Below are 25,260 nucleotides of genomic sequence, written 5' to 3' on the forward strand. Positions count from 1 at the left end.
AGTCAATTATTGTTCTGACCTAGGCTTCCTTAACAAGCATGAAGCAGAGTCTGGGTCCCGGCAAAACCTCTTTTATTTATACAACTGTGAATTCCTTTCATTCACAGTCAGCAAGGCTTGGCAAACAGTCTTTCAGAGGAATATTTATCAACATGAACCTTATCTCGCTTGGCGAGCTGCCAGATAACTACTTTCCAAATGCAGGGCAAGGCAACACTTGGCACAGGGTCTCTTATAATCACAAACATAATTTTCCTCTCTTGAAATGACCAAAGGAACGAATTGTTTCCTGCAAAAGCCCACTCCCTGTTTGTTCCTCTTTTGTTTCCTATGGCAGAGGCCAATCACCTCCAAGATGTGGCTTTACTCCCAAGTCGACCCTGTTTTCTTAGCTGTTCTTGTTTTCTGGCAGCTCTGCGCATACACATACTGGGAACAGGTTCTAGCTGTTCTTCTGTCTCACTGCTGCCTAGCTCCCTTTCTGACTCTGATGCAGAGCCCTGGCCTGAGCTGCCCTCAGCCACCAGGACTGGCCTATGTTGCTTCCCAATCTCCTCACTGTCTGACTCCACTGTCAGCTCCGCAATAACCTCCGCAATAATTATTACTGCAGAGATGGAACACAAGAGCTAAGGGTCTCTCTGACTCTGGGCTCTTTTTCTCACCATCGCTAGTCAAATACTGTCATTCCCATAACATCTTCCTGCGGTTTAGTTATCTCCCACCTTACAACAGATATTCAAAGGTGTTTCACTACAAGTTATGCAAATGTGGATCTCCTGCTCTCTAAACCTTCAATAAAAACAGAAAGTCAAAAGATGACTTGGGTTGCTAAGCGGGTGCCAAATTAGATAATATGCACTGTCCTTCCCAATCCAGAACAATTTCTCCTTTCCTTTGTTAGTATTAGCAATCAGGTTTTACTTTATCATGCACCCTGAAGTAAACTATGATAAATCCAGATGCTTTAGGAAGAGTCTGAGAGACATACAGTAATGGCAGCCAACTATGTATCTATCATACATGGAAGAGGATATATTTATTGTTGTTCACTCGCTAAGTCATGTTTGATTCTTTGTACCCCCACAGACAATAACATACCAGTTCCCTTCCTCCGCTGTCCTTCACTGGCTTCCATAGTTTGTCCAAATTAATGTTCATTGCTTCTGTTGTGCAGAGTTGGCAGCAGATTCGGACAGTGAGGAGGTTGGGGAGGAACATGGGCCAGTCCTGGAGTCTGGGGAAGGCTCTGACGAGTGTTTTGTGTTGGAGGCAGAGATGGGGGCAGAGCCGTATGCCAGTTATCAGCTGCCTTCAGAGTCAGACATCAGTGAGGCAGACGAACAGCTGGAGCCTGTTCCCAGTGGGCACATGTGCAGAGTTACCAGATGAAGGGAACAGCTAAAGAACAGGGATCGACTTGGGAGTAAGGCCACAGGTAGATGATGAATGGCCCCTCCCAGGGGAAATAAAAGAGGAGTGAAAGGGGAGTGGAGTTTGCAGGAGACAATTAGTTCGCTTAATTGGTTCGTGACTCTCCGAGACTCCTTGCCAAGTTTTGCAGATTTCGGCCTGGCAGCTCTCCAAGTCAGATAAGGTCTGTGACTGTAAATCCTCCCTTGAAAGACTTGGCTGGATGTGAATGAATAGAATTCACAGTAAATTAATAAAAGGATTTTTTGTTGGGACAAGAAGTTTGCTTCATGCTCTTGGGAAGCCTAGGTCAGAACAACTTCAATGATAGTACCTAACCATCTCATGCTCTACTGTGTTTTTCTCCTGTTGCCTTTAATCTTTCCCAACATCAGTGTCCTCTCTTCTCATTTGGTGCATGTATTTGAGCTGCAGCTTGAGTATCTGTCCCTCCAAAGAATAGTTAGGGTGGAGTTTCTTTAGGATTGACTGATGTGATCCCCTTACAGTCCAAGGGACTCTCAAGAATCTTCTCTAACAGAGTGGATATTACATAAATCCTTTTATCAAAAGAGATTAGAAGGGGGACATATTTGAAATGCTTAAAATGCAGCGACATAGTCAATGTTTATTTTAAGTTTTGGCTGCTCTTCTGAAAAGTTATTGGAAGAATAATATGGCTAACACTGGGTTGAGTCAAATGTTTGGGCTCATGGATTTATTAAGGCTGTGCTTTTACTTCCCCCTAAGATTTGATGTTATTTATTGTTGTTTTGGGATCTTTAACACTTGACTTGGGGACTATAGTGCATGACCATGAATTATAAGGTTGACTCAGCCTTCCATCCTTCTGAGGTTGGTAAAATGAGGATCCATATTACACTATCTATATGGTATAATTGGCTTGATAGTAGATGCAAAGATTAGAAAACTAATAATGAAAGACTATTAATGAATTAGAAATTAGAAATAAGTGTAAATATAATGAAAGATGAAGAATATTTAATTATATATAATAATATATAATGATAAAGGTAGTACAAAATGAAAAAATATATCTAGAATGATAACTATATAATGTATATATAATGGTATATACGACAAAACTGTGGATATAAACCGGTATAGAGTTGTTGCAAAGATGAAATAGTGATGTAAAATGAAAAAAACTGTACAATAAAAATATTAATAATTTTTTAAAAAATGAGAATCCAGATTGTTGGGGGCAATATGCTGATATTGTAAACTGCTTAGAGAGGGCTAAAGCATGTGAAGATATAAATCTATTGATATAAGAAATTGTGGATACGATTTCCAAATAAATCAAAGATTATATGGGCAATAATGTTATGGAATGGGCATAATGTTAGTGTTGATTAATCAATAATTACTAAGAATTATTGATTTATAGACCACCTGGGGAAAAGTCAAATTTCTATAGCAAGATCAAGTCTCTAATCTTTGACAAAAAAAGAAGCTAATAGTATTTTAAAAAGACATTCTTCTCTCTGATCTGTGCAAGAGAAATGCAGATAAGAAACGTACAAAAGCAAATTCTTGCTCTAAGTACAGACTATTACAGAACATTACTGGCTTGTGTAAAAATTATTTTAGTGTAGATAGGGAAAGTGTCCAGTGCAGAAGAGAGGTGTGCTTAGGCGTTGCAAGAGAAGACTATGTTCATTTTTGCAACAATATATAGGTCAAATATTAGGCAAACTTCACTTTCTAATATCCCAAAGGTGCTTTTAAAAGAGACAACTGGATTTTATGGTTTTTCTTTGAAGACGTTTTGCTTCTCATTCATAAATGCATGGCATAACATAGGAGAACAAATCCATCAGAAGTAGATTCAGCAGTTCATCTGCATTTAAAAGACAAGGGCCACTCTTTTGGAGACAGTAAAGTCCACATTTTGCATAAAGAGGACCACTAGTTTGAAAGAGGGGTCAAAGAGACGATCTGTGCCAAAATTGAATAGATTGGGGGGGGGGGGGGAGGTACAGCATCATCTATCTCCAATCTACAACACAGTCCTTTCAACAGTTCCAAGAAGGCTCCATTCCTATTTGGATTACTCAGTTGACCCCGATGACACAGAAAAACCTCCAGGTGGCCTCAACGACTCTCCAAAAGAATGGAAATGTGCAGCTGTCTGCAAGAAATATAAATGCTCCTATTCCCCACCATCCAGCCAGAGCTGAAGATGCTTCTTGGATGAGAAGTAAAATGTCTTTAAAGAAAAACCAGAAAGTCCAGTTCCCTCTTTAAAAAGCACCTTTGGGACACTCTATGCATCTGATTAAATGGACTTTTGTCCATTTAAAATTAAAAAAAAAGACATAAAACTGTCTTTTTATTTATTAGAAATATATATCCCAACTTTTGTCCACATCAGAGATCTTCATTCCCTAAAACAATTACACAAAGTTGGTTGGGCTGAAAGAGAATGGCCAGCTTCATTAAAAAACATAGTGCCCTCCTAGAGGACGGAAATATAAGAAGTAGTGAAAAAGGCGACAAAACACAAGACATGAAGGAGGGAGGGGCTGCGGCTCCGCCTGGGGACAAGGGGGAGGGAACAATAATGGAAAGACTCAGGTCACAAAAATAAATATATCTGGAATATCATTTTAATTGTTGATATATTAGACAGTGGCAAAAGAGATAAACACATGGTTGATACAATGTATAATAAGATGCTGTTTCTGCTTATCTTTTATATTTTGTTTTTGTTTTTTTGTAAAAAGTTGTGAGAATTGGGGAGATTCCTACCTCTAGCACGATGGAGCTGCAAAAAAATTTTTTTTTTTGTATATCCACCTACCCTTTCCCCCAATTTTTTTTAAAAACCAATAAAATTATTTTAAAAAATAAAAATAAAAGAGAATGGCCAGCTTAGGTTTCTTACTGTTTGTGAGTTGGGCAGCAATATAAATTTATTATTTTATGAATAATTTTTATTAAAAAAGAGATTTAGAAAACTACATAAACATAGAAGGAATAGAAAAAGATGATAAAAGGATAAAAGAACATGTGAATAACAAAAAAGCAAGAAAAAGAAAATTAACTAACCATCTACTTTGTGGCAAACATTGTAGTTACCATCTTCACCCTCCCATCATTCTCTTCTTCCCAACAAATCTTTTTAATCAGCAATTCATTTTTCCCCATTTTCAGTAAAAAGGGTTTGCAGTCAGTCTCCAGATAGAATAACAGAGTTGGAAGGGACCTTGGAGGTCTTCTAGTCCAACCCTCTGCTTAGGCAGGAAACCCTACACCACTTCAGACAAATGGTTATCCAACATCTTCTTAAAAACTTCCAGTGTTGGAGCATTTACAACTTCTGGAGGCAAGCTGTTCCACTGATTAATTGTTCTAACTGTCGGGAAATTTCTCCTCAGTTCTAAGTTGCTTCTCTCCTTGATTAGTTTCCACCCATTGCTTCTTGTTCTACCCTTAGGTGCCTTGGAGAATAGTTTGACTCCTTTTTCTTTGTGGCAACCCCTGAGATATTGGAACAGTGCTATCATGTCTCCCCTAGTCCTTCTTTTCATTAAGCTAGACTATAGCAATAATAACTGATTGGGTAAATGATCCCCTCAGTTCAACCCTAGTTGATGAAATTGGGTTGAACAACAGTTTGCTCAGCTATCAAGGAAGCTGTTGAGCACATCTAGTCCAGATTACACCCCATTAAGTTCTTGCTTCATGGTTAAGTGAATGATTTAATTGGATCAGGCTGACTGTCAAATACGGAATGATTAGAGCTCAAAAAAAAAATCAGTTGAGTGTTCCTACCGACATTGTTCATTGGATCATAATGATCTTTTAACTGAAAAGAAAAACCACCTTCAGGACAGACATTACCTGGATGACTGAGAATCTCCATTCATTTCCTACTCATTTAAAAACACCACATTTCTTTAAAAAAAAAACACTTCAACCATTTTGAAAGAAAACATATAGCCACCATTCAACCCTACCCCAAATGCATTTTCCTTTCCCACCAAATATTAGATGTTTCTGCAATTCAGTTTTCAACCGAGCAAGCAACCCAAAAGACATTTGCAGAAGACCAGCCAAGTCAAAGAAAGCTTAAGAAGAACTGAAGCTAGACAAAAGTCAGGAGAAAAAAAAAAGTAAATTACCTGGGACTTTGTTTGCTTGGATCAAAAAAGCACAGCCTTTCTGTTTCATATAATGTTTTGTATCCAGCTAAGGTGTGTATCTATCAGCTCTGAAAAAGATTTGCAAAACCATTTTTGAGAAAGTGTAACTTTTGACCCAGTGATAAGGTCAAATGTTACAAGCTTGCTTTCTGTTTCACATCACATGCTATTTTTCTGCACATGTCTGGACTAACCTGGACCACCATTATCACAAATTGCTTGTGCAAGCAGGGATATAGTACCTGCTCCTAGTATACTATTGCAGCAGGATGGAGTTACAGTACAAAGATACTAATTTGAAGTTACTAGAATGCAAATAGTGCTCTGATGGAAACATGGCTCTCAAAAGGGGCCTCTAACCCGTTGACCCTTGGAAAACTTCCAACAGACTGAAGATCAATCAACAGATGAACTCTTGAAAGATTGCAACATTTCTGGGATTTCAAATATTCTCACCTTAAGTCTAGTAATTCTAGGGGGTGGGGGGAATCTCATGTAAGGTATTTTTTTTAAACAGCTAGTTTGACTTCTTTTTTGCTTGTGTTTCAATTTGTTTGGATGGCACCTGCACCATCAGATCATGGTCCCTGGTGTCTTAAAAGGTTGTCAACTCCTGTAACAATGCAACGTGGTTTTCACCATGCATTGGTGTGGAAAATGTGTGTGATTAAAACACAAGAATTATTTAGTTTGATAATAGGTATCTTCTACCAATGATACTGATATGAATGCCTAGCCTGGAAAACAATACAGTTTTCAGAAGTTATGTAGTGCCTGTTGTGGCCCGCCAGTGGCCAGCAGAGCAGGCAGCAGATTCAGACAGTGAGGAGGTTGGGGAGGAGCATGGGCCAGTCCTGGAGTCTGGGGAAGGCTCTGATGAGGGCTCTGTGTCAGAGGCAGAGAGGGGGCCAGAGCCGTATGCCAGTTATCAGCTGCCTTCAGAGTCAGACATCAGTGAGGCAGACGAACAGCTGGAGCCTGTTTCCAGTGTGTGCATGCAGAGTTGCCAGATGAAGGGAACAGCATAAGAACAGGGGTCGACTTGGGAGTAAGGTCACAGGTGGATGATGAATGCCCCCTCCCAGAGGAAATAAAAGAGGAGCGAAAGGGGAGTGGAGTTTGCAGGAGACAATTAGTTCGCTTAATTGGTTCATGACTATCTGAGACTCTCTGCCAAGTTTTGAAGATATTGGCCTGGCAGCTCTCTAAGCCTGATAAGGTCTGTGACTGTAAATCCTCCCTTGAAAGACTTGGCTGGATGTCAATGAGCAGAATTCACAGTAAATTCAGCAAAGGGGTTTTTGTCAGGACAAGGAGTTTACTTCATGTTCTCGGGAAGGGTCAGAACAGTGCCTTGAAGACTGGGCCTTATACTGAATGGTATCCATCCACCAATGAGCAGCATCTGGCAAGAGAACAGATTATCTTCCTTCCCTGCAGCCCACTCTGCATTCTTTTAATGTCTGAAATATTCATAAAAGTAGACTGAGGGTATCTATGAGGGAGGGAAGAATTCGGATAAGGAAGAATGAAAAAAAGGACCCTGGATGTAGATACTGCAATGCCATAATCACATACAGTAAAGCCAAATATTGAATTCACCTCTGGATCTTTGGTGCATACAATACGGTTATTCAAATCATAGGTCCTTAACGTATCTCAATAGTTGCTTATCTCAAATAGGATGTATTTGCAGAGGGCTTTTTCCTCCCTGGTAAGTAATTGCATCATGCATTCAAATTTTCTTTTAAAGTAAAGAGTGCATCTTCAAGTTCTTTTTTTAAAAAAATTAATGCCACTTTCTGGGCACAGGATGTTTTGATCCCTCAATCTTTTTTTTTTTTTTTTTTGCACGACCACTAAACTAACATCTCAGCTCTCTGGAAATGTACTGGGGCTGAAACTGCAAAAATTTCCACCAAAAATGATTCTCCTTGCAGTCCAATACTATCCATAATTCCCGAATAATTCCAAGTAATTGGTGAATGTTCTGCTGGTTTCATTCACGTGATTTTAAAGATATTTATTACTTTTAATCCTAAGGTTAGCAATGAAAAATTAAACAATGTATGGCTGTATGCTTCATATACATCCTTGCACAGTTATTCTACTTTTCCTATCTAAAATGCCAGTGCCAGGAAATATTGCAGCACTATAAAGAAAAACTATTGTCTGAATGGTCTTGTAAAATTTGAAACTTTAGTAAGGAGGATTGCATAGTAAAAGCCTTGCCTGACAGCCCTGCAAATCTTCCATTTTTTAAATAAATTTGGGGGAGCACTGTATATTTCAAGAAATATGATCACTCAAAATGGCAAGAGGTTATGGACCTTTCAGTTCCAGACTATTTCACTCAACTATTCCTTCTTTTAGGCATCACTCCAGTGTCTGCTTTTGTATTATTGGAATGAAAATAAAAATACACTGTATGCTCTCTTTGTTGAATAAATGTTTCCAAAAAACAAGAGGGAAATTTGCAATATACAACTCATTTGGATGGAGTTGGACTTGACTTGTAGTAATTATGTGGACAGCTCTTTGCAGTTTTCTTAACAAAAACATTTGCAAGGTGTTTTTTCAATTTTCCCGACTAGCTAAAGCACTGGAATTTCTTTATAGTTTCCCACCCAACTACTAGCTGGATCTGAGCCTTTCATGTTTTTTTCTTCTTTTTTGAGATCAGCCAAGGTTGACAAGGCACTGCCACCTGCTGTGACAACTTGTGTACAGGACTGCTTTTTGTAGGAGAGCTGGATTTTAAAAGTTTTTCTTTTGGTCTTTGCAATGTAAAATGCAATATTATAAGGGTTCCGACTGGTGCTGGACCAGTCCAGTCATTTCGTGAAATTTGGGGAGTGTTTCCAACATACATCCTGAGAATTAAATGACTGTACAGTAGGATGGTAGACACTGCTGGTATTCCGTACATTTCTGTGTTCCCTGAGGATGGGCTCCTGCTTAAGTCCGAAAGCTCAGAAGACTAAACCTCTGGTCCCAGTGACCAACCCAGATTGGATCCTGCACTAATAAAAAGCTCTGTAGAATCTATACATCCCTGTCCCTGTTCACGTCCTCTTTCTTTGGCAGGGATAAGGATTTTGAATCCAGACCCTTTCTTTATTAGAAGATCTCCAAGGTCCCTTCCAACTCTGTTATTCTACTCTGTTCTGTTCTGTTCTGTTCTATTGTACTCCACCGTATTCTACTGTACTGCACCGTACCGTACCGTACAGTACCGTACCATACCCTGCTCTACTCTACTCTACACTACTCTACTCTACTCTACTCTACTCTATTCAGCTTAATAATTCCTACTCTGTCTGGCAGCAGCTCTTGCCACAGGCAAAAACATGTACATCATCTATTATCTTCTGAGCCCTTAAATGGAGACATCAAGAATCCAGATGTCAGTCTATAGAATAGACCAGGCAAGGAACCAAAGTCATGAAGGTTAAAATTACTATTATTATACAGTTATAGGAATAGTAGGAAGACTGTTCCCTTCCTCATTTATATCTTCATGTGAACTAGGGAGAGGCTGTCTGCGGCATTTTCTTAAATTAGTTTCTTGGAATGGGCTTAAGACTTTCTTGTCTGATCACTGCCTTACTAATGGATCTTCCTGCTGTCCTGCAAGGCCATTCTCTATGCCCTTTGCACTAAATGGAGACCTTCTTTAGTACCTATTAGCTATAGTTCCTTCCTCAATGCTTTTAAGCAGATGGAACAGAAACAGGAATGGAAATAATTGCTGATGAAAAGAGGTCTTCTGAAGATACACTTGCCTTCAGCTAGTCAGCTGCTTTTCTAATTTTCAATGCCCCATTTTAGTTTGACATTGAAATGGCAAACACATTATCAATCATTAATGCCATACATGAATTTGTAAGAGATTAAGTGAAAAAGTCATCCCATTCCACAAGGATATCAAGTGGATCCTGCCAATTACCGACCCATTCGTTTGCCTAATAGCCAGCAGGATATATGCTAAAAAAGGTAAGGGTTCCCCTTACACATATGTGCTAGTCGTTCTCGACTCTAGGGGGTGGTGCTCATCTCCATTTCAAAGCCAAAGAGCCAGCGCTGTCTGAAGATGAGCCGTGGTCACATGGCTGCCATGACTAAATGCCGAAGGAGCAGGGAACGCTGGTTATCTTCCCACCAAGGTGGTCCCTATTTTTCTACTTGCATTTTTACATGCTTACGAACTGCTATGTTGGCAGAAGCTGGGACAAGTAACGAGAGCTCACTCCGTTACGCAGCACTAGGGATTCGAACTGCCGAACTGCCAACCTTTCTGATCGACAAGCTCAGCATCTTAGCCACTGAATCACCGCGTCCCTATATGCTAAATATCTTTGCTTACATCCATTTGACAAGATTGAAAGTCAAAGTACTGAGGAGTAGACAATTTCAGTGGATCAATCTACTGTATTCTTAACTACTGGCTGGCCCTTTAACAATTTAATCATGAAATACTTTTCCTAGCTTGGAGATTCTTCACTCAGATCCTTCGTTGATTTGGAGTCACCTTTTGGTTTAATCCCAAGGGAGATATTGTGGTACAAACTAAGGGGATCCTCAGTAGAAAAAAGTGACTTCTTCTCATTAAGCCCCTTAATTCCATACCAGAACGATGATCAGATGTTCCTCACAGTGGCAGTTCCTTGGAGTTATAACCTCTCAGAAAGAGGTGAGATGTAGAGGTGTTTTAGTTTCTCTACTTTTTAATTTATATATTAATTTGGTAATCACACACACTCCTCCTCTATTAGTGAATAAAGTTGTTCCAGCTCTTTTCTATGTACACAATGTTGTAATCATGTCCATCTATTGGGAAGGGAACTGGGGGCTTTGACCACTTTCTCTCCCCAGAGGAAAAACTAGTAACCAGTATCAGAAAAATACATCTTAGTATTTGCATGAAACTGCCAAATTATTCATAATTGTGAACTAATAAGGATATTATTAAATGGTCTTCATAACAAAGATCAACTCTCAACATTTCTATACTGTCCAAGTCTGACATTCCTGAAGCCATTCATTCTAATTTACTAGAAGTATCTATGCAGTTCCAAGATATATTAGGCATGCTGCTCTACATTTAGAGATGGGCTTGGTTTCCATGAACACTAAAGCATAGTACTGCTTTTTAAATATCTGGCTAAAGTTAACTTTCTTCCCAGCAGGTCCTGCCCCACTGGTTCTTAGAGACTGCCTTAATTCAACTTGGTAAAAAAAAAGTTATTGGCAAGCTTCACTCCATAGGATTCCTGCCGCAGCGTCTTCCCAATAGGCTTCCAAAATGCCAAAAGTATTCTTAAGCAGTGTATCGGAGGCACTGATTCCCAGCCCGACAGTATGTGCAGTTTTTTCAAATGGGCACATGACAGCTTCCTGTTATATCAGAGTTATGAAATTTCACTGGGTCTTTGTTTTGGCTAGTCTGAATCCATTGCTTTTTGCTCTCCACTTCTGTGTTTCCTAACAGAATGATTAATCAGTGGAGCGACTTGCCTTCAGAAGTTGTGGGTGCTCCATCACTGGAGATTTTAAAGAAGAGATTGGATAACAACTTGTCTGAAATGGAATAGGGCCTCCTGCTTGAGTAGGGTGTTTGGACCTCAGGGACCACTAAATTCATAATTTTAAATCCCGGGGACCACTATTATGATCTGCCTAATACCGGCTGGGTGGGCGTGGCAAGATGGTCATGTGACTGGGTGGGCGTGGCAAGATGGTCATGTGACTGGGTGGGTGTGGCCAACTCAATGTCATTCACCTTGAGGGGCACCTTGCCAGCCTCTACTCGCACAGCCTCTACTCGCAACTCCTCGTCTCCCCGCCTGAGCTCCTTAGGGCTCCAACAGGAAGTAGTTGCTGGAGCTAAGCAGCCACCATGAGAAAGAGTTGGCAAAATAGCTGGCTCAGTTCAAATTGGATCTGACCGGGAAGGAGGCTCAGCAGAAGCACCTCACCGAGGACTACAAGCATAAGCTTTCCAAGCAAAGGGAAGACCTTCAGGAGTGCAAGGTCAGATGTCAACGCCTGGAGGCTCAGGCTGAGATGGTCAGCCAGTTCCAGACCATGATGCAGTACTAGAACAAGGCCTCTTCGCCCCCAGCGACGCTTCCCTCCAGCTTTCACCCAAGACCCCACACCCAGAAGGCTGAAGCAGACCCCAAGTCTGAATTTCTGCCCCCCTCTGACCTGCACAAAAAGACCCAGAAGGGGAGACTCTCTGCAGCAACACAAACACTCATTGCATGTATCAGGCCCAGGGGGCATAGTTTGAGGACCCCTGATTTAGTGCAATATAAAAAATGCAAATAATTTTTCTGGGGACCACCAACATTTTCTCACAGATCAGCAGTTGGTGACCGCTGGACTAGAAGACCTCCAAGATCCCTTCTAACATTTTCATTCTGTTATTCTGGTTGTCTACTGGGGAGTTTCAAAAATATTTCCCAACACTAATATTTGGGAATTTAGTCTTCGTGGAAACAACTTAGTATGGTCCTTGAGCCACATGTTCTTTTACATGTCCTCTATAGGGAGTCATATACAATTTTATTCATTTCATCCTGAAGAAATTCGTCTGCAGAGGACATGACTTCTATTAGTTGCTTCTCCTCTCTGATCATTATTCAGTGATGTTGTCTCCGATGGTCCAATATGCACCATCTGTCTCTCATTGTGTCACACCCAGGCAAACCCAAACATATATGTTCATTAATTTTTATTTGTTTTATCTATATTTAACTGCTGGTCTTATGATTTCCATAAGGTTTGATTTGATTGATCTGAATTGGCCCCGTTATCCTGAAATTCCAGCAATCCAATAATGGAAAAGATTCGGAACCCGAGAATAGCCATTTTTCGTTCAACCGAAAACAATTCTGAGCCACTCCGAAATATTCCACAAGTTGCCTCAATAAAGCTGTAGCTATAATTTGTGTTGTCAAAGCCTTTATGGATTTATTCATTATTTAGGGTCAACTTGAAAATCTGTTTCGGTGAGGATGAAAAGAGAAATGAAAGGATCCTAAGTACTCTTAATACTGTGGAATATTAGCATGCAGTAGATTAGGGCTCTGCGGTATTTCAGATTCAAAAGCCTAGGGGTATTTCAGAGTGTCCAGGGATGTACAGATAGCAGTCTCCAAATCTTTAAACTAAAGCTATCTTTCCTCAGGATTGAGCTGCAGCTGTGGAAAGCAGCTTTAAGTTCAAGTTTAAAGCACTGCAGGCTCTGATGCATCTTTGGGCCTTAGAATTCAACCCTGCTAAGTTCATCTAGCTTTCCCCAACCTTATTTCTTTTTCTAAAATGCTCACTTTTTTATTTTGAGTGAACATTTTCTATTGTAATATTTGCGTTTTGCAAATGCTGATTGCCAGATGGTTTAGGTTGGAAGAACAAGGGGAGGAAGGCGGGGGCAAGAAAGACCATGTGTGAGTGAGTCAAGCATTTGGCTCTCCCAGGTTGATTGCTGGTAAATTACAGGGAAGATATTAAATGTGTATTTAATATTAGTTTACATATGATGGAAATCAAGAGAACTAGTTCCAAGTATGGTGAACTTACTCATGGGCTGGACTTCTTATGGAACAGAACAGAGAGAATTCTTCTAAATTGGAGAATTCAGCTTTCTACAGACATGCCGGAAAGAAACTTAGCTCAGCTTTTCAAACCCTTCTTACTGTTCTATTAGTGATATGGGAATAAGGTAGATGGCTTTTCCTGAGCAGATTATGGGATGGCGTCCAAAATATTAGAAAAATGTCTGATCCCCACACTGCTTACTTTTAAACGGACACAAAAATGCAATTTTTTATTTGTTTCCCAATACTTTTGGTAAAATCTTCACAAGTGTTGCTTCCACTGCTTTCTTTTTTGCGTTTCTGGTTTTTAGGATTTTGTTAATTACTATTTACTGTTACACACCACATATTTTATCTTGTTTTGCTGTTAGTCGCCTTGTTTCTTTATTGTAAGAAAGGAAAGATGCAGGCTGTTGTAAATCAATAGTGAGAGATGTTGGGCATTGAACTAATTCAGCCTTATTTTCGAAATGGAAGACATAAGAAACATGGCACTTTACAGAGCAATTAAAAAAACATAGGACAAAGTCTCTGTTCTAAGAACCCGACAATATGAAGGTCAATAGAAGTGGTAAATAACAAAGGAAGAGAAGCTGAAGTCAATCTATACAGTACATACATGTTGAAACTATATGGTTGAGGTGTATAAGACATTCTGAGTGAAAAATGTTTTGAGATTAAAATCAGTATTTCGAGTGTCCCATGCTTAGAACCAAGCATGCCTATTGCAAAACAACAACAACACATTTCTAGTGATGCTGAGACAAATGTTCCAGAACAGTGTTTCTCACAACTGTGGACTTCAATTCCCAGAATTCCCCAGCCAGAGCTGGGGGCTTTTAAAATAATTTTTCCAACCCAGCTGGTTCAGCAAGAGAGAAAAATAATTACTGATTCTTGACAATTTGTTGTCTTAAGGAATACAATCATGAATTTTGAGGGACAGAAATGGCTACCTATTGTTCTTCCCAAGTCCTAAGATGCTTGTCAGAGAGTTCTTGAATACTCTTTCAGTACTAAAAGTGATTCCAAGGAAATGCAGTGGGACTTGGCAGTGCCCCCACTTTTTGTTAGCTGTTAAGAATTATAGCTCAAGGAAGTATTCGTTCCACAGCAAAAACCTGTGATGGAGATTGAGCTGTGAGACATGCCCAATGATTTTTCACAGGTGAATAACAGAGTAACAGAATAACAGAGCTGGAAGGGACTTTGGAAGTCTTTAGTCCAACCCCTGGCTCAAGCAATCAAACTGGATTTTTTTGAGGGCTGAATCAGCATTGTACTTCTCCTCTGCGGGCCAGCTGAGCAGGGGGGGGGGGGAGGAATGGAACCGACGGCCTCTTGCAGCATTCTGCCAGCCAAAACGGCGCACGGCGGGAATGTGCCCTGTCCCCCATGCTCTATTTTGTCCTGGATGTCCTCTTGCAGCAATTTGTCAGCCACATGCAGCCCCTTGCACCCTGTTTTGGCTGGCAGCGTGTTGCAGGAGGCCGCCTGCATGAGGGGGGGAGCGCACAGCCCCTCCCGTTCCCTGTTTTGGCTGCCAGAGGCATCACAGCCTTTGCTATTTTCAGGTTGGCTTAGCGGACCAAATTCGATCCACAGGCCTTGAGTTTGACACCCCTACCTTATACCATTTCAGACAAATGGCTGTCCAGTCTCGTCTTAAAAACTTCCAGTGTTGGAGCCCCCACACTGGGTCTTCTCTGGCCTAATCAAAACTCTGTCCTACTCTGACGTCTCCTCTGCATCAGATCCGTATTGCCAAAAGGTTAAAAAAAAAGCATGTCTTTTTCTTATGGCATGCCAAAATTGCACACGTGTGCTATCATGCATGTGTGTGTGCCCACACTACTTCATTCCTCCCTGGCCACCTGCGCATGCACGCATGACCCCCCCATGCATGCATGCATGCATAACACCTCCCCAGGCTCCAGAGGCTTTCCTCAAGCCTGGGGAGGGCGAAAACGGCCTCCCCCGGACCCCCAGAAGCCGGAAATTGAATGTTTCGGCACATTGGGACCCTTTTTCATCCTCGCCAGACTTCAGGAAAACCTCTGAAGGTTGGGGAGGGTGAAAAATGGGCCCACCCAGAGGTTTGGAAACAATCCATTTCCAGCTTCCAGAGGGCCTCCAGGGAAGGCCGTTTTCGCTCTCCGCAGGCTTGAGGAAAGCCTTCAGAGGCTGTGGAGGGTGAAAAAAAGGCCCAACGGGCCAACCGGAAGTTTGTTCCTGAACTTCCGGTTGGGCCGTTGGGGCCGATTTTCGTCCTCTAGCCTTTCTCAGCTTTCCTCAACCCTCAGGAGGGCAAGAATGGCCTGCCCCAGCCCTTCGGAAGGGTGAGAAATCAGCTGGCCAGCACACACATGTGCGCCAGAGCTGACGGCTGGTGTGCCAGCAAATATGGCTCTGTGTGTCACGCATGCCATAGGTTCGCCATCACGGGCATATAATCTCTCTATGTGAAGTCCATGCTTTGTTTTTAGGGTGGAGTATCTTATTATTTTCTTATTCCTCCCCCTAATTTCTACATTGTTTGAGTGCTTTTAACCCTTGTCAATTAGGCCCAGTGTCGCTTGCTGAGGGGACAGCTATATACGTTGAGTTAATTATCATAAAATAAAATACATGGGGACTGTATTTGGTAATTGGGGAGGTTCCCCTTATAGGACGAAAAGCATGCATCAATGAGGGGGATGAGGGGGGATTTTTAGAGCACTATGGTGTAGTGTTATCTTAATTCCGGGGACCCGCACTTTGACACTCACCCTTTGTCCTGGAACCCATTGGATAAGTGTGGCCTAGATCAGGGGTGTCAAACTCAAGGCCCGTGGGCCCACCCTGGAAACAGTGAAGGACCAGCCTGCAGTGCATCTGCCAGTGAAAATGGAGCTCTGTTTTTGCTGGCAGGGGCTCCAGGAGGCCATCACAGCCAAAAATGGAGGCTTGATGAGCGATGTTGAGCTGGCTTTAACCCCCCCCCCCAGTCCCTCCCCCCCCTGAGGTCAAACACAACCATGATGCAGCTCTCATTAAAATCGAGTTTGACACCCCTGGCCTAGATGTGTTCTCTGCAGCTTAACTCTGTTGTGTGATAGATAAACGGAGAGAAATGCTACGTACATTGCCCTGGATGAAAGGAAGGGTATAACTCTTAATTAAAAACTCAGTACCATCACTAGAAAAGAAAAGTGCTAAGTAGTCTTCACACCACCATTCTTGTACTGAAATTTGTAGTCTGAACAGAATAACAGAGATGGAAGAAACCTTGGAGATCTTCTAGACCAATTCCCTGGTAAAGCAGAAAACTCTATATCATTTCAGACAAATGTTTCTCCAATCTCTTGTTAAAAAAACCAGTGTTGGAGCAGCCACAAGATCTGGAGGCAAGTCCTTCCATGGAGTGATTGTTCTAATTGTCAGGATCTATTCTCTGAGGTTACACTCATTTTTTGAAAGCCAAAGATTCATCTTATCTACCTTCACTTTGAAGTTAGTCACTATATCACAGATGAACTCCAAGCCTGAGCCTTGGCATAGCCAACCACCTTCCCAAGTAACAATCAGTTCATGGAAATACAAATTAATATTCTTAGGTACATAAGCATTACTTGCATAATCCTGTGAGCTACTCTGCAAATTATTACAACATTGTGTGGATGTCATATTACAACTCTTTTTGATTGCCTGTAACTAAGCCTTGTAATATAGGTGCAAAAAAAGTCACCCTGAGATTATAGTAGGATTTGAAGGAAGAAACAGGCTTGAAGGAAGAAACAATACTGTACTGATGAACGGTGCCTTCTGTACTGTACTGATGAACGGTGCCATTCCACGGTGGGTGGAATGAGAGACTTGTTTTAATTCATGAGAAAATTAATATGGCCACTGTCTTAAGAACAACCGACAAACATATGCAAATATAAATATAAACATAAACAAATAATCACAACTGACACAGATATATTGGGCTCCCTAACATCCCACTCCGAAAACCTGGGGAAAAATTAGGCTTGAAAAGGCTTCTGGAATTCTGGTCTTTCATTTCAGGAGATGCTGTTACATAAGCAAGGGGACACAACAAAGAAGGTATTTCCACTTGGTCCCACTAGATAAGGTTGTTTTAATGGAAGCTGTTTGCTTTCAAATTGTTTACACTAGGAGTAGATTATTTGTATCATGCCTGTACCCTCAAACAAAGTGACAAAATTAAATTAATTAAATTAATAAATTAACCAATTTCATTGTGTTTAAGTACAATGACAATAAAGATTATACTTATACTGAATGCAATTAGGGCCGGTTTTCAAGGTTTTATGGGTGCAGTTTTAAGTGTGGAAATTGATCCTTCTGCCATTGATTTTAAATCCAGCCACAAATGAGCGTAAAACCTCCATACTGGCTTCTTTTGTTGATATCACAATGTCATCTTATGTCTTTTTGAGCCTCTCCAGAATGCCAGGAGGCTATGTTAGGGCCCCAAATTCTGAAATGTGCTTAACCAAGTGTCATGACTGCCTCCTGATGCCTGCCCTCTGCTATCCTTTGGCGCAAGTCTGCTATGGACCCGGAGGTGGGGGTGGGGATGGAAGGGAGGGTGAATGCTTGAGGGGATAGTGAAAGTAATGGAAGTAAGTGCGCCTCTCTGAGACAGCATTTCAAGGTCGCTCCATCATGAGAAGAATGCAGCTACACCCAGAGTGACCATTTCACAAACATTTTCTTTAAAACTGATTGGATGATTGGGGGGGACGGGACGGGACAAAAGCAATGGATAGTGCCTAAGAGAGGGAAAGTTATTTGGGGATTTTGGCACACGAATTTCAGTTCTGGCTTTGCTCTACTTTATTTCACTTGATCTTTAGTAAACTATACCTTTCTCAATAAATGGAGCCAAGGATCATTCTTGCTTAAAGGTTCAAGTTGAGGTAAGACTAACATCCAACTTAGGTAGATAACTAAAAATGCTGGGAATGGAAGATAAGGCCATCTTGCCAAATTTGCCAAGATCATATACTTTTCTTCTGGTAGTCTAGTCCTCTCATCCAATGCGACAGGAAATCCAACTTCCACATAAACAACTCCCATTCTTTGCCCCTGGAATGAGATTGGTTTTGCCCTCAAGACCTACGCTAGGCTTCTAAATTCTCCTCAGATCTTTGCATGTCTAAGAGTCACTAAGGTGTACTGATTAAAGTGCTGGATTGACCTCAGGAAGATAAGATTCAAGTTTACCTACAGCCACAGAAGCTCAGTTGCATTATGTATTCTTTACCTATACACGCATGCTAACTAAGAAGTGTATCCTACTATGTTCAATGAAATTTTCTTTTAATTTAATTTAAAAAAATTCAGTCCCCTGCTTTGCTACTCCCAATGCTCCAAAATATGGTTTGTAATAGTTAAAAGAATGTTTGTGTGATGATATTAAAGGAAAATAGCACCTTATGCGTTAAGAAGTATGAATAAACACTACATCTATCTGAGATTTAATGTTACATTTCCATGTATATTTCTACCTAATCCAACAATTTATGAACTTTATCTATCTATCATCTATCTATCATCTATCTATCATCTATCTATCTATCTATCTATCTATCTATCTATCTATCTATCTATCTATCATCTATCTATCTATCTATCTATCTATCTATCTATCTATCTATCATCTATCATCTATCTATCTATCTATCTATCTATCTATCTATCTATCTATCTATCATCTATCTATCTATCTATGTATCATCTATCTATCATCTATCTATCTATCTATCTATCTATCTATCTATCTATCTATCTATCATCTATCTATCTATCATCTATCATCTATCTATCTATCTATCTATCTATCTATCTATCTATCATCTATCTATCTATCTATCATCTATCTATCTAATTAGGATAAGAGTTTGCATGAGAGTCAGTGTGGTATGGTAGATAAAATGTTCAATTCGAACTAGGCTCAGCCCCAGAAGCTTACAAGATGGTTTTGGGTTAATTACTCCTTCACAACATCTATGGAGATTCTCAGTCATCCAAGTCACGGTTGTCCCAAAGGTGCTTTTTAAAAAAAATATCTGAACTTTCTTTGTTTTTGCTTGAAGACTTTTTGCTATCCATCCAACGTTCAAAACTAAAGAAGCTTCTTGGATGAGAAGATAAATGCCTTCAAGCAAAAACAAAGGAAGGCCAGTTGCTTTTTGAAAAAGCACTGTTGTGACTCACTCTCAATCTATCTCACGGGCTTGCTGTGAAAGGAAAACTGAGGATCAAGCATTATGTATCTCACCCGTGAACATCTGGAGGAAAGGCAGGATATACATCCAATAAATAAATGTGATAATGTGGACTCGAGTCCTTGAAACTTAACAGATTTGCTATCTGATGAAAACCCTTATCTCAGAAGCAAACACAGTATATTGAAAGCCTACGGCTGATTTAAAACAGAACTTTAGCATTAGGGAGGAATGGACTCTTATTAAATGTGGTTTATTATTTAATTTAGAACATAACTGACTGGTGACAGATACTACTTTGGGGAAGAATTGAAGTAGCTTTTTCGGAAAGCTCAAGACAATGTGAAATGAGGCCTACAGTAGCATCTCACTTTCATCCCTGGGCTAACCTGTTTCAACCCACAATAGTGTGCTTGGACAGATGTACAAAAGAAAGACTCCCCATGAAGCTAAAATTGACTCCATATAGTTTTCTTGGCGATAACACAGAAGTGGTTTGCTACTGTTGTCTTCCCAGTTGTTTTTGCCAAACCTTCAGCCTTGAGATTTCTGGAGATCTAACAGAGTCCAATTCTGCTTCGCTATTTCAAGATCAAAAGGTCAGCTAGATGCCAGTAGCATGTCAGGTACAACAAGCGTAATAGATTTTATTTTATTTTGTTTGACTTATATGGCTTCCCGTGTTGCCTTAGCACATCTAGTCAGCTAACGTATAAAAGCACAGTCCAAATACACATCAAAAGAACACCAGAAAAACCTGTGAAGGCAGCTGAGCCTTTTTCAACACATTTTCAGCTCAGTGACAAACTTTCCTGAGATACTAGTGTGTCGGTTTTAAAATGCATTTTTGATTTGTAGAACAGCTTGTGTGTATGTCTGTGTGTTTCTCCCCCTACACACACACACCGATTGCTGGCTTTTGATGCTATAACAGGAAGGAGGACCGGGAAGGGAGGGAGGGACTGGAGATTAAAAATCTTAATGACAAATCCAATGTTTACAGGTATGTTTGAGAATGTAGTCATCCCACCACTGTTACAGAGGTGATCAATTCAGAAGCATTCTGGTTGAAAAGAAAAAGAAAGGATTTCAATACAAATCACGATGAGAAAGAATTCCAGATGAGCTACAAACTCAAAAGAAGACTGCCCTGAAATTCACAGGGCTGTAAAAACTTGGCCAAAAAATGCTGCACACACTAGGAATTTATTAACAGCTGGATGCAGGCTGGGATGGTATTTCCCTAGTACAATGTGCTCTCCAGTCACCTATTTGTAGCCAACAGTAGTCAACTATCTTCCAGACTTGGATTACCTTCCCTGATTGCCTGGCCATGCCAAAACTGAAGTCCAAAAATGTGGCTGGAAAGTCCTTTGCAACCAAGCAAGTCCACTGAGGTGGGGGGGGGGGGACGACGACATTAAAACCTCTGTTTATGAGACACAGGCAAGGCCTCTGTAACACCCTGCGTTTAAATGTCAAGATTCTGCATTAACAAAAGTTGCATTTTAAACCGTGCTGGGAAATTGGGCAAGGTGATGTGAAAACGTAGCTACTAATAACGAAGGTAATTTATGGCATATTTGCAATTTCCAGGAAGGTTCTGCGTGGCACTGTTCATCCAGACATTTCTGCACAATCCTGCTAGCTGGCTCCTCTTTTGCTTATTTGGCAAGGATAAGATTCTTGCTTTTTAAAAAAAAAAAAAGAATTAAGCATTTAGCATCATGAACTCTACAATTTGTGGTTGAGTGAATTAATTAAGAATTCTACTTGACCAGAGGAGCTACTGGTTTGATATATGCCCCATTCTTTCATTCCTTTACATATTTTCCCCTTTCTTTTAAATTTCTTCGGCTGCATCTTAGGGAATGGGGTTTAGGGATTATTATTATTTTTTGTTTGCCAGTGATCTGTTTTCATCCTACTGCACCAAAGGAATTTATTCTTTCTTTGGGATGCTGTTTTTAATCTCAGCCTTCAATAATACACAAGCAATCTTCCAACAAAGGCATGTCAGCTGTGGGAATAGCCTTTTCAAAGAGATCAGGCTGTTCTGATTGCTGTCTCTTTTAAAAAAAAGAAACATCAGTGAGCGTTTGCAGACCACAGCTGTTCAGTTTATTTTATACTTCTTGTTTTTTTTAAAAAAAATGTTTTAGCCTACTTAATATAGATGATTGTAAACTGATAGATTTGACAGAAAAGCAAAGTATAAATTCTCCTGGGGAAAAACACAGTATTAAATAATGAAAATATTTTGTGCTGCACCAACGTGTTTGCTTCAGGGCTCAATCACATCTTTGCACGCTGTATGTGATGAGCCAAATGAGACACAGCTGCTATTACCTCTGCTAGAGGTATGTAATTATCAATCCTTTTTTAGGCTTGTCAGTTGTCAGTTTATTAATATTCCTGTTAATTTCTGACCTAGTTATTGAGTATTAATTTGGATATGAGCCTCACAGACAATGCCCTCCTTCACATATTTCCTTCCTTCCTTCCTTCCTTCCTTCCTTCCTTCCTTCCTTCCTTCCTTCCTTCCTTCCTGCCTGCCTGCCTGCCTGCCTGCCTGCCTGCCTGCCTGCCTGCCTGCCTGCCTGCCTGCCTGCCTGCCTTTTACTTCTTGTAATTCAGAGCTCAGTCCCTATGTTGCACACATCACACAAATTGGAACAGTTAGAAAGTGGCATCTATTCACAAGTAGAAAAGTTGATTTATCTAAAGGCAGTTCTTAAAGCGGTTAATATCCGCTGCTTTTTTTATTGCTTGCTTATGACATTTCGTGAATTAGAAAGACATATTAAAAAGGATAGAAAATATGATTTTGCTAGACTACCTGATGAAAACTGCATTATACAAAAGTTGTTTGATGTCATAAATCAACCTGAAGAGTCGACAGCTGGCAGCCCACAAGCCAATCACCATTTGGCTCACCACTCAAACTCTGGGAGCATTTTATTTTCAACAAAGAAGTTGAAATTTGTATTAAAATTTTGTATTAAGTAAAGGATGAATTTATTTACTACAACTGAAGTGCTATCTCTAAGCATCTTACAAAATAATTTAAAAATAAAAATGAAGACATGAAAAGCAAAACAGAGGTGCTGAACAGCCTTCAAATCCGTAGCAGGAGGGTCCCTGCCTCATTACATGTCTACTCCCAACAGCAGGTTGTAATGGTTTCCTGAAAACAACTAAGAAAGGGAGTCACTCCAGTCTCAGTGTAAGCCAGCGATGTGCTGCAGCTGCCGAAACAGCCAATGCAGTCCTAGGAGGCACTAATAGAGATAGAATTAAGATCATGTGAAGTGTTAATACCACTTTATAATGCCTTGGTAAGACCACACTTCAAATATTAATCAACTTTTGGTTGCCATGATATAAAAAAAGATGTTGAGATTTTAGAAAAAGTACAATAGAAGAGCAATAAAGATGATTAGGGGGCTGGAGGATAAAACATACAAAGAACGTTTGCAGGAACTGGGTATGTCTAATTTAATGAAAAGAAGGACTAGGGGAGACATGATAGCAGTGTTCCAATATCTCAGGGGGTTGCCACAAAGAGGAGGGAGTCAAACTATTCTCCAAGGCACCTGAGGGTAGAACAAGAAACAATGGGTGGAAACTAATCAAGGAGAGAAGCAACCTAGAACTAAGGAGAAATTTCCTGACAGCTAGAACAATTATTTGTGGAATGACTTTCCTCCAGAAGTTGTGGGTGCTCCAACACTGGAGGTTTTTAAAATGAGATTGGACAACCATTTGTCTGAAATGGTATAGGGTCTCCTGCTTGAACAGGGTGTTGGATTAGAAGACCTCAAAGGTCCCTTCCAACTCTGTTATTCAGGAGGAATGTGGTTTTAGAGAAGAGGGGTACAACCAAGATTGGGCTCCTTTGAATGGACAACAACTCTGCCTTATACTCTTGCCTAAGAGAAAATATATTTATTCTTTTGCCAGAATGTGAATCAGAGATTGTGCAAAATATTCCTCTGGTTATTTTATATCCTTGTTCAAATTATTCACAACCTCGAGAAATTCATCACTTTTAAAGTAGTATCCTCGAAACATCCTCTAAGGCAGCTTCAACCACATATAGGAAATGTATGCTCTGCTTTTTTTGCCTTGGGAAGAGTTCAATTTTAAAGGTCAAATGAATGAGAGAGATATTAAAGATAATATCTTAACTAGTTCAGCCGAGTAGGTAGTAACTCGGCCAGCCATGCTCCCAAACTGGTTCTCAGCCATCTTGTTTTTTGCTTCTGCACATGCACAGAAGCATTTTATTAAGTACTGTGCATGCATGCGCCGCCCATCCCTGAGCAAACCGACAGTAGCAGCAGCAGCCGGAAACCACCCCCAATTCTTAGTGTAATTTTAGTTACACAAACGAAGACCTTGTGCATCGGTATTTGGCACAATAAGACAGAAATTAAAATACGTAAGAAAAATTAATTAGCGCGCTTTTAAAAAAAGAATTCAAGAATGGAGACATTTTTTTAGCGTTTTACTGTTTTAAATCAATTAAAGTGACTCTCAACTTTCTGCTGATGGTTACTTCAAAATTGATTTGGCAGACCATATAATGAACTTCTTGTCCTGCCTGCCAAATCATTTATCTAACTCATATTCTGTTAGTTTCTTCACAACAATAACTGTGTTGTGAAAATAATAGGACTTTTATGTAGCAAACAAAAACCTGAACCAAAGTAATCTTGACAGATTGGTATATATCGATTCCGAAAGGATCAATTCAGAATTATGCGGTAAAGATTCCAGCTAGTCTAATTTCAAAATTCCTATAATTTCACTGGCTAATGTTTGACTGATGACTCTTTCCTGGCATTACTTTTCCATCTGTATCTTGAATCAGCCTACCTATCAAGGCTGGGAATATTTCTTAGCTAGTTTAGCAACACACTCTCGGCATTTGGTAATATGTTCTTCCCAAGTTTTGTTCTGTAAAAACTATTTTAAAGTTACATTCATACTCCTGGTCTATAAAGAGATAATCATGATCTTCTGCTAAACTGCTCATCCTCCCCCCCAAAAAATGTCTCCTGTAAGCCCTTTACCATAGCTAATCTAAACTGTCTCATGTTATGAATGAGCTTTGAATCTGTGCACAGTTTCAAGGAAATTAGTGAAAGGGAAACTTATTACCAAAAAAAAGAAAAAGAAAAAAAGCATGCCATAGATGGTTAATGACGAAAGTGGAAACTTTTTTTTTTGTCCTTTCATCTAGAAATCAAAATATTTTTTTGAAAAGCCAGCTTCTGGGTAAAACAAAATATATGCCACTTTGATTTCATGCTATTTTTCGTCCATAGAAAGAAGGTTTTGGAACAGAGCTTGAACTCCGGCGAAGCCTTTAAGGGGGGACGGAAGAGAAGGAAGGAATGAAATAGGTAGCTCAGTCCACAGGAAGAAAACACTACCACTCTTTCTGTAGGGGGAAACCCAAGTTGTCAGTCCATATGAATTCCTGTACTAATCCATGCCGACCTCATGTTTTCCACCATCCTTGGCCACAGTAAAGATTATCTTTAGGAGGCAGCACCACTCCGTTTGGAAAGAAAGAGGAGGGCTTCAGTTTGGCAGGTCCTCATCTTGGGTATGGAAAAAACTTCATCCTGCATTCCCTCGTTCCCCACCCCAGCATCCAAAGATCTCAACCCACATCAAAACAACGCCAAACACATCAACACAAGACTATCACTAGCAATCCTGAGTCTTCTTGCACAATTGTTTCCATAGAGTTTGTGTTGCCATCACAAGAAAGCTTGATCGAGTCTGCTGCTAGGGCAGGTTTTGTGTTCTCAAAGCGCT

General features: G+C 40.3%; 1 protein-coding gene across 4 annotated transcripts in view; it reads right to left on the bottom strand.

Annotated features, from left to right (window-relative positions):
- NFATC2 (nuclear factor of activated T cells 2) overlaps positions 1–25,260 on the bottom strand; it is a 173,663-nt gene that overhangs the window by 22,232 nt on the left and 126,171 nt on the right. For 2 of the 4 annotated variants that reach the window (XM_081949663.1, XM_081949662.1), the window contains exon 10: positions 5,565–5,653. The exons of the other annotated variants lie outside the window; for them this stretch is intronic. In XM_081949663.1, coding sequence (XP_081805789.1) covers positions 5,610–5,653 — 44 coding nt within the window. In that variant the 3' untranslated portion in view covers positions 5,565–5,609. The remainder of the gene's footprint in view (positions 1–5,564; positions 5,654–25,260) is intronic. 4 annotated transcript variants of the gene reach the window in all.

This window comes from Natrix helvetica (assembly GCF_964273705.1).
Source record: "Natrix helvetica genome assembly, chromosome: 3".
Classification (NCBI taxonomy): domain Eukaryota; kingdom Metazoa; phylum Chordata; class Lepidosauria; order Squamata; family Natricidae; genus Natrix; species Natrix helvetica.